The sequence below is a fragment of the Protobothrops mucrosquamatus genome, unplaced genomic scaffold (genome assembly GCF_001527695.2).
Source record: "Protobothrops mucrosquamatus isolate PMUCROS unplaced genomic scaffold, P.Mucros_1.0 scaffold932, whole genome shotgun sequence".
In the NCBI taxonomy this organism is placed as follows: domain Eukaryota; kingdom Metazoa; phylum Chordata; class Lepidosauria; order Squamata; family Viperidae; genus Protobothrops; species Protobothrops mucrosquamatus.
Genome location: NW_015387183.1, coordinates 350,374 through 360,129, shown reverse-complemented (window position 1 = coordinate 360,129; position 9,756 = coordinate 350,374). Strand labels below are relative to the sequence as shown.

General features: G+C 43.7%; 1 protein-coding gene across 1 annotated transcript in view; it reads left to right on the top strand.

The window, feature by feature from the left end:
- Positions 1-8,143, top strand: part of FAM169B (family with sequence similarity 169 member B) — a 13,402-nt gene extending 5,259 nt beyond the window's left edge. The window contains exons 3-6 of the mRNA XM_029284777.1: positions 2,192-2,366; positions 4,747-4,929; positions 6,289-6,417; positions 8,067-8,143. Coding sequence (XP_029140610.1) covers positions 2,192-2,366; positions 4,747-4,929; positions 6,289-6,417; positions 8,067-8,143 — 564 coding nt within the window. The remainder of the gene's footprint in view (positions 1-2,191; positions 2,367-4,746; positions 4,930-6,288; positions 6,418-8,066) is intronic.
- The last annotated feature ends 1,613 nt before the right edge of the window (positions 8,144-9,756 follow it).

Sequence of the window (9,756 nt, the reverse complement as noted above, 5' to 3'; positions counted from 1 at the left end):
TATTGTATAATTGTGCCCCTTAATAAATATCCTGTAACAGCCCATCCCTTTCGTTGGTGTTCCTTGGCAGTTTTGCTCTTTCTTTGATGTATTGTGTTTGTGTTTCCCAGTTGTCTTTTGAGTTAGTATCAACGCCTGTTAATTTATTACCCTAAATAGGAAAAACAATCCAAGGCCTGGGAACACATACAGTATGCCCCTTTCCAAAACTCTGCTGTGTCTTCCAGAGCATTTCAAAAAATTGGCTGGTCAATTGTAATTTTTTTTAAAAAAATTTTTTAGAGGAGCCAAAAAAGTAGTGACTGAATATAAGAAAATGAAGACATTATAATTACTCTTCAGTCAAATCAATTCAGTCAAAATATATTTTTATTCAGAGACAGCTGTTTTTCATTTTGGTGGGGTCCAGGCCCTAGCTCATCCTATAAGTAAATCAGGGGTCTTCAAACTTGGCCCTTTTATGACTTGTGGACTTCAACTTCCAGAATTCCTCAGCCAGGCACGCTGGCTGAAGAATTCTGGGAGTTGAAGTCCACAAGTCATAAAAGGGCCAAGTTTGAAGACCCTTGAAGTAAATGATCCGTGGTGCAAAATATTTTCAAGACAAAGATGGCGAGCTTTGTAAGCAACTTTTACAAAGCACAGAAGAGCAACAAATATGATAAAGGTTCTAGAGCAGTGTTTCTCAACCTTGACAATTTTAAGGCATGTGGACTTCAACTCCCAGAATTCCACAGCCAGCAATGCTGGCTGTGGAATTCTGGGAGTTGAAGTCCACATGCCTTAAAATTGTCAAGGTTGAGAAACACTGTTCTAGAGCATGTGTCAAACTCGCCGCATCACGTAACGTGTCGCAAAAGCCAAACCTGCAGATTCTTTTGTGTAGACTGCAGCAGGATTACATGTGTTAATACTTTTCTCTTCCTTCTCCCAAGACTTCTTAAATTCCACCGCTACTGAAAACTTGCGGAAGAAATATGTTTTATTGCTGACAGAAATGTGAAAATAACGCAGGGCAAGAAGTTCAGACAAGCTTCCAAAAGTTTATGAGCACTCAAGGCTCTCTTGGGACAATCCTATTTAAATAGAAGTTCCTCGCTTCCTTCATTCTTCCTTTATTCCCCTTCTTTTCAATAGTTTTAGCAATTTACTTGAACAACTCCTGGCGGTTTCCTGAAGATGTAATCAAGACGTCTGACCCTTTCCGGAAAGGTCTGAAACAGGTGAAAACATAATTTAAGCCGGGGATCCCCAAACTTGGCGACTTTAAGACTCTGCGACCTCATTTTAGATATTTTAAGCCATGCCGGTTATCTTCTTAAAAAATAATGCTGAATTATAGGGAGTCTTCAACTTACGACCACAGTCGAGTTGAAATTTTCTGTTGCTAAGTGAGACAGTGAATTTTGCCCCATTTTACCACGTCTCTTGCCACAGTTGTTATGTGAATCCCTGCAGATGTTAAGTTAGTAACGTGGTGTCGTGGTTCTGACAGATGAAACTCTTCAAAGAACTTTGAGGCATGGTTTACCTTAAAGAATCTTTATGGGAGTAGCATAGCTTCGGCACTAACACAATCGAAGCCAAAAACTGGATTCCCCTCCCCTGAGCACATAGTATCAAAGAACAATTCCCTCCTCCAATTAACTGTCATAAATCACATTCTCCAATTAGCTTGAAATGCAGACTTTCCCTCCTGTTCTGCTACCCGCCAATTCTTATCAGCTCTTATTTCAAGCTCTGAATTCACACACCAGTACAATATTGTTATGTCTAACTAACTCCCACCTCTTTCCGCCTCCTCCCCCAGCCTCATCTAATTCTAAGAGTAAAGCATAAGAAAGAAAAAAGCTGCATCTTCAAATGTTGTCAAAGCAAGAACATCCAATGTTAGCAGCATTGACACCTGGTTCTTAAGGGAGGCCAACTTCCTCATTGGCTTGGTTGCAAAAAGGGATCACCTGACCCCGGCGACAGCCGTCATAAACACCTGCCAGTTGCCAAGGGTCCAAATTTTGATCACGTGACCCTGGGGATGCCGCAACAGTCGTTAAGTGTGAAAAACGGTCATAAGTCACCTTTTTCAGTGCTGTTGTAACTTCAAATGGTCACTAAACGAATTGTTGTAAGTGGAGGGCTACCTGCATTCTTTGTGCTGTCTTATATGTCCTCATCTCGCTTGTCTTTCAAGGTTCAGACTTTTCAAGAGAGAATTGTTCTCTTTGTCCTCAACTGCATCGTTTTTGGCCTGCTTGAGAGGAGCTCGACTGACAATACAGTCTTTGTGCCTCATGCGAAGAAGGAACATGCCAAAATATTCTGGAAGAGTGGAGAAGCGGCTGCTTTTTACACCGTCAAAAGAAAAGGTATGTCTTCCTGAGGGCCCTTCCCAATTCTAAGCGCATTTATAAGAGTCAAAAAAGAACCAGACGAGTTTGTATGATCCTAACTTGGCTGAATAAAATTTAAAAATTTAAAAATGATTAAAAGTTGGAAGGGACCTTGGAGATCATCTAATCCAACCCCCTGCTCAGGCAGGAAACCCCATACCATTTCAGACAAATGGCTGTCCAGTCTCTTCTTAAAAACTTCCCAGTGAAAGCTCCTCCAGAAGTTATGGGTGCTCCCTTACTGGAGGTTTTCAAGAAGGGATTGGACAGCCACCTGTCTAGATATGATGTAGGGTCTCCTGCTGGAGCAGAGGTTGGACTAGAAGACCTCCAGGGTTGCTTCCAACTCTGTTATTCTGTTATTCTTGCATGGTTCAAATTTCCCAGAATCTTCCTGGGTTCTCAGAAATAATTTCTGGGTTCCAATCCCATGGCAGACCCCAGCCTTATCTTTCTGTCATTTTCTTTTGTCTCATATATACATTTTTTTTTAAAATACCATTTATGTTGTATAATATAACGAAAGGAGTGCCTGCTGCCAGTCATGCCATGGCTTTCTTTAGTTAATTTGAAGCCACCAGGGATGCTGCCTTCCTCCCAGTGTCAGCGGGCGTACACAGAACCCCTTAATGGGTTGACTTTGGGCTCCTGTCAGCAGCGTCCTGCTTGCTCCGGTTTGACGAGGACACTCACTCCTTGCAAAAGGTCTCTCCAGGCCAGCATTTCCAAGCCAGCTTGTTAATTAGGGGACAAGCTGGAATGTACAATTTGGTTTGGTTTGCGTCCTTCAGATGTGGGGCAGGTTGTGGTAGGACTTTCTCTGGGCTGTTGGATGTTTCAAGAGCGTTCATGGCTGCCTGCTTTCTCTGCCTTGTAATTGCTGTTTACCACTCTGCTGGCTTATAGGTTAGTCATTTAGCCTAACCAAACAGATTGAAGGTCTCCCGGGGAGTAGGCTACACCAGGGCATCTTTCTTTGGCTTCCCTCTTAGAACATAGGATCATAAGGCTGGAAGGGACCTTGGAGGTCTTCTAGTCTAACCCCCGGCAGAAAACCTTATATCATCCTGGACACCCGTAACTTCTGGAGGCAAGCTGTTCCGCTGACTAATTGTTCTCATTGCCAGGAAATTTCTGCTTCTCTCCTTGACAAGAACCAAACAGAAAAAGTTGGAAGGGAACTTGGGGGTCTTCTAATCCAACCTCTTGCTCAAGCAGGAGGCCCTATGCCATTCTGGGCCCCAAACAAGGAAGAATCCCAAATCAATGAGTTCTGGAGTTTTTAAGTATATGGGCACCATATCTGGGCAGCAAATGGGTGGATGGCAAAAGATACAAAAAAGGAACTCTTGTGTGTCATCTCGTGGGAGTTCAAATTTCTGCATCTTAGAGATTATATCCTACAGTAGATCAGGGATCCTCAACCTTGACAACTTTTAAGACTTGTGGACTTCAACTCCCAGAAGTAACTCTGTTAATTCTGTTATTCTCTTAAGTGAATGGTCGAGATGCTAAAAGGCTGGTTGTGTTGACCATGACAGCTCAAAGTGGAATGGGGCTACTGAAATCACACAGTCCCCTTTTAAGGCCATAGTGGACCTCATGCACAGACTCTGCCAGCTTCCCAAAATGAAGAGTATGACATTTCTCTTGGACTGCCAGACAGTCCGATTTGCGTTCGGTTTCTTGACTCATGGGAGACCTTATGCTTTTCTTAGCTCTGCCCATATGTTCCAACCGTATGAGTAACGGGGCAGCAATGAGACCCACCCAAAGAGTTGCCTTATGCTGCAAAATTCCTGGACAGTTGAAGAACTGGGCTGCCTTGTAAACGTAACAGCAAACACATACTTTTCATGATTGGGCAGTGAACGAGGCAGTGAGTAAGCCCGATAATCTGCTGATGAGATCAGAGAAGGAAACGAGAGCTTGCGTCTACTGGACCTCAGGACTTCTCTAAAACAAGAGCCTGTTTTAGCCAATCGTGCAGACTTTATACTTCAAGGAGTTCAATGACTTGTTAGAAAATAGAATAATAGGGCTAGAAGGGACCTTGGAGGTCTTTTAGTTCAACCCCCTGGCTGAGGAATTCTGGGAGTTGAAGTCCACAAGTCATAAAAGGTCCAAGTTTGAAGACCGCTGTTCTATCTATTGGTCCTTGTTCTCTGTGGAGAGGAAATCCATTTAAGTTCTTCAGAACTTTGAGTCAGGCAAGAGATGACCCAAAACATCTCTTGAAGGACAAATGAGAAAGTCCCAGAAGCAGGCCTTGTATTTCAACTACGAGAAGGAGATTTGTTCAGTAAGAAGTTGTTCATTAGTTCCCTTTCTGGGATGCTTTGTGCTCTACTTGCAGGAAATTTGTGTGACGGGCACACCAGCCAGTGTTACCTGCTCCCTGTTTTGGACACCATGTTCGTACGAAAGAAGTTTAGAAGACGTGGACTTGCGATGCAGATGCTCCAGGACTTTTGCCAGTCTTTCCCCTCTGAGGAGGCCTTGGGACTCAGCTGCCCTCTTTCTGCTGAAATGGAGAAAGGTAAAGTTTGAGGGTTCAATAAAAGGAGTAGATTTTAAAGATTACGAATGCATCCAGGTACGGATCCTAGCAATCCGGGCAAACAGCCCCAAGATAAATATTTGGCATTTTGAGGTAGAGCTGGGAAAGAAATCAACAGAGGCAGTTTTTTGCCAGAATAAGCCTCAGTGGGCAGCCTATGGGCCTCTTATACCATTTGCTGTCTGCGAAGATCCACCAAAATTTAGGGGCGAAATGACCGTGTTTTGGAGCAAAAATGCTAACATTTCCTTGAAGTTCTTTCAAGTTCTTTCATCTATCGGAACCACAACAGCCTGTTTGCGTGCATTTTGAAGAGGGACATTCCACAACGCAATATCTAACTTCAAGACCCAATTTCAAACTTGCTGTTTAACTTTTTTTTCTGACCTGTAAGTAATCCTCAATGTACGACGACAACGGAGCCCAAAATTTATCTTGCTAAGTCAGAAATTTGTTATGTGAGCTTTGCCCCATTTCACAATCTTTCTTGCCACAGTTGCTAAGTGAATCACTGCATCCAGAACTTCAGAACTGGGTTGTAGGTACCTTTTGGGGGGCCCTAGTAACTTCAAATGGTTGCTAAGTGACCAGTTGAAAGTCGAGGACTGCCTGAATCCATTTTTGAGGGCAGCAGATAGATAATGTTCATTCCTACACATGCAGTTTTCAGTGCTGTCTTCAATTACGCCAATGCAATCTTTCTTAACTTATTTTTGTTGGAATAATCTGTGACATCAGTCATCCTGTTGGAGGCTCTTCTCCTTACGAACAGCTGTGCAGTGTCGACTCAGATAAATTGCTTTTTTTTTTTTTTTAAAGAAAAGGGGAGGCCCAGATGCTGTGTGAAGAAAAACTGATGGTGGACCGGAAGCCATAAATCAAACCTTCCAGACAGGAGTTTTCACTGCTTCCAAATGCTGTTAGTAAATGTTATGCAGGAATCCTTAGACGTCCCAGGCAAACATTCAAACATTCATCAGATCACATTCTTAAGGCTGCTCCGCAGGCTCAGATATAAATGAAGTGAAATAAAACATTCAAGTTGTGGTGTAAAGGGTCAGTTTCCACACATCAAATGGTAATTTCTCCCTGCTGTTTCTCCTAAACGGTTGTTGGAACATAGCAAGTTCACAGCAAGAAGAATCAAAGAATAACAGACTGAGTTGGAAAGGACTTGGAGGTCTTCTAGTCCAGCCCCCTGTTCAAGCAGGAGACCCCCACTGTTCTAGATAAATGGTTGTCTAGTCTCTTCTTAAAAGTGTCCAGTGATGGAGCACCCACAACTTCTGGAGGCAAGCCCGTTCGTTACTTCTCGCATTCCTGCTCTTCCCTATTTAGTTTGTCAGAAGTTCTTGGAGACTCACCCCATGGAGCAGCCTCGGCTATGGGAAGCGGAGGCCCCCGGGGACTGGACCCAGCGCGTTAACATCTGGCTAAAATTGCAGCTGGAGCAAAGCTTTCCAAAAAGTGAGTTGAAGAATCAGGATATTTGACACACCTGTTCATTGATGCACTTCACAATCACATGTTAAAATTGCAGAGGGCCTCCTGAGAACAATAAATCACTTTTTTGGGGGAAATAGACAGATATTTTTTGCCCTACGGTAGCTGCGTGTCTGTTTAACCCCAATCAGGTCCTGGTTCTTTTTGTAAGAAAAGGCAATATGGCAGTCCTTGATTGGTGAATGCCTTGTTTAGTGATTGCTCGTAGTTACAGAAGGGATGAAAGAAATAACTTTAGCCCCCAACCCTTGCATTTACCACCTTCCCAAGTCGGTAAAGCATTTATGTGAAGATCGGTTTAAAGGTAGACCCCAATTGGGACCGGCCATTTGGTGCTTAAGCCAAGCAGTTGCTATGTGAGATCATAATTGTGCTTTTGATCAAACTTCATCTTTCCTTTGCTTTACAGACCTGCAAAGGGGCTCAATGTGAAGATTGGTTACTTTTTTTTGTCTCTGTCGTAACTGCAGGGACTACTTGCACTTGTAAATTTCACGGATGCTCTTTGTTACTGGATAAAATTATTGCCCGTTTTGTAGAGTCAGTCTTGGCAAATTTAACTCCTGCTTTTAATCACTGCACCAAACTGGCCCTCTCTGTGATGAATTTATTTATCACAAGGTTGTCTTGAGTCTGATATCTTTCTGAGATAATTCAGATAATTCAGTTTTTGTCTGGTTTTTTTTTTTTTTAACCTATCAGAAATAGCCAGTAGAGTTCCCAGAGTGATTTCCTATGGCGATTCCCTTAGATCAGAGGTGAGCAACTATGGGAACTTTATGACCTCTGGACTTCAACTCCCAGAATTGCTGAGCCAGCATTCAACTCCCAGAATTTCTGAGCATGGCTGTCTCAGGAATTCTGGGAGTTGAAGTCCACAGGTCACAAGGGGGGGCCATAGTCGCCCACCCCTGCCTTAGATCCTTCCCATTTTGGACTGCCTGATTTTCTCCTTTTTTAAGGCTTTTACCATTTCCCTTTTTTGCCCTCTGACAAAATCATTTGCTGTTGAAACAAGAAACCCATTAAAAAAAACAATAACAGCAATAAAACAAGGGAACGGATTAAAAAAGACACAAGTACACACACAAAACTCACATCTTGCTGCCCAATTGTTTATCTTGTTAGGTAACTTCCAGGGAACTAGAATGCTGCAATTCCTCTCTTTCTGCTTTTTTAAATATTTTTTTCCTTTGCTGAAGCTTAGTAAAAATTTTCAAGGAGCAAAAAAGATAGCTGGTTTGAGTCTCGGAGGAGATCAGAGCAACCACATCGCCATCCCCAAGCCATTCTGATTGCATATTATGGGATGGAAACAATCTTCTTTACGCTGTCTCAAAACCTTCCCCTTCCCCCCTACATGTAAATGCAGGATTGTATGTTGCGTCGCTAGTGTCACCTAGTGGCAGAGGTCCACAGCTGGCCACGAGAAATATTTGCCGCTTTGTAATCCTAAATGAGTTGGTTTAAAATCCGGAGTCCTTGTTGCAGTTGGGCAGGGATGGAAGCCCGGAGCAGGTAGGAGAATAGCGGTAATTCTGAACAGTCCTTAGCAGTTGTTCAAAGTGAGGAGGAACTTTCCCAGAGCTACTTACAAGAAAAGTCTTTTCTAGATGCGGATCGAAGTTCTCCCACGTCGAAGGGTCCAGATGATGAAGCAGAGGAAGAACCGACAAATACCGTGAGCTGATAAAACTGGTGCCTGTATAATGTGCTTCAGATTATTTGATCAGAGTTGAAAGGACAATGAACAGATGCCTCCTCAGGGCTAGATTTATAAGCTTGAAGGTGGAGGTTCGTTCTCCGAGCTTGTGGGTTGGTTTCCAGATGTTTCGTTCCCAGGCTCGGTAACATCTTCAGTGGTATTTAGGGAATGTTTATAAGGGCTTCAGGTGTGGGTGTGTCAAGTGAGGGTCTTGTGATGGGTCAGGTGTGGGCGTGTCAAGGGAGGGTCTCACCAGCGCAGTATAAAATGGTGCTAACACTTCACGTGATCTTGGAACAATCCCTCTGTTGATGCAGTCTAGGACTGCACTGGCCTTTTTTTATAACTTCATGAAGACAACTATCTCTTGTGCCCTGCCCCACTCAGACCATGCCCTGTGTGGATTAAAATGATCATCAGTTGGACTGTATTAGTTGTTTCCATAATTTCTAATGTACAGATCTCCTTCCCGAGTAAGGGGTTGGACTAGAAGACCTCCAAGGTCCCTTCCAACTCTGTTATTTTGTTATTCTGTTACTCGGTTACTTGGTTATTCTGCATCTGTTTTGATTTAAGAGACTTGGCTGTATCCCACATCTTGAAGTTTTGCCGGACAAACCCATGGCATGTCTTGGTGACCGGAGAGAGGCCCCGGACCTTCCTTCTCAGAGCGATGAACCTCAAGTTCAGTCGAAAGCTGAAGAACAGAAGATTTTGAAGAAAAGAGCGGACAGAGGAGAACCAGCTGGAGAAAGGGTTGCGAAGCACTTGAGGACAATGTAAATAGAAGCAAAACAAAACACAAGACGGAACCACTGGAAAGCTGAGGATTGAGTAGCAAGTCAGAACACCTCTAGGGAATATTTCTTAATCGATGGACATATTTCGGTGACTCTACACCAGAATTTCTCCACCGTGGCAATTTGAAGAGGACTTCAACTCCCAGAATTCCCCAGCCAGCTGGGAGTTGAAGCCCACGTACAGGTAGTCCTCGAGTTAACGAATGTAATGGAGCCTGCCAATTCCATCCGTAACTCAAGGGTTCGTAGGAGTGAATCATGTACTTTGAACGCAATGACTCCCTGCTTTTGCCCATCCATTCGCTAATCAAACACATGGGCTGTTCAGCACACAGGAGGTATCTCAGGGTGGGGAAGGCCATGGGGGGGCCTAGTGATGGAACAGGCCCCCAAGGCCACCCCACCCAGTGAGATGCCTCATACTTCCCTCCCTCTCCCTTCCTGCCCTGCATGATTCACTTACCTTGCAAAGATGTTGCCCCGGTTTCTTTGCCTTTGACGGAGTTGTAAATGCTTTTTGAAGTCCATGAGTCATAAAAGAGCCGAGGTTGCCTACCCCTGGGTTAAGGGAATCACTGCAGTTGTTAAGTTAGCCAACATGGTTGTTAAGTGAATCTGGCTTCCCCGTTGCTTGTTGAAAGGTTGCAAAAAGTTCACCCCGGGACATGGCAACCGTCATAAGTCATAAGCGTGAACCAGTTGCCAAGCATCTAAATTTTGCTCATGTGACCGTGGGGAGATGACAACGGTCACAAGTGTGAAAAATGGTCCTAAGTCACTTTTTTTTCAGTGCTGGTA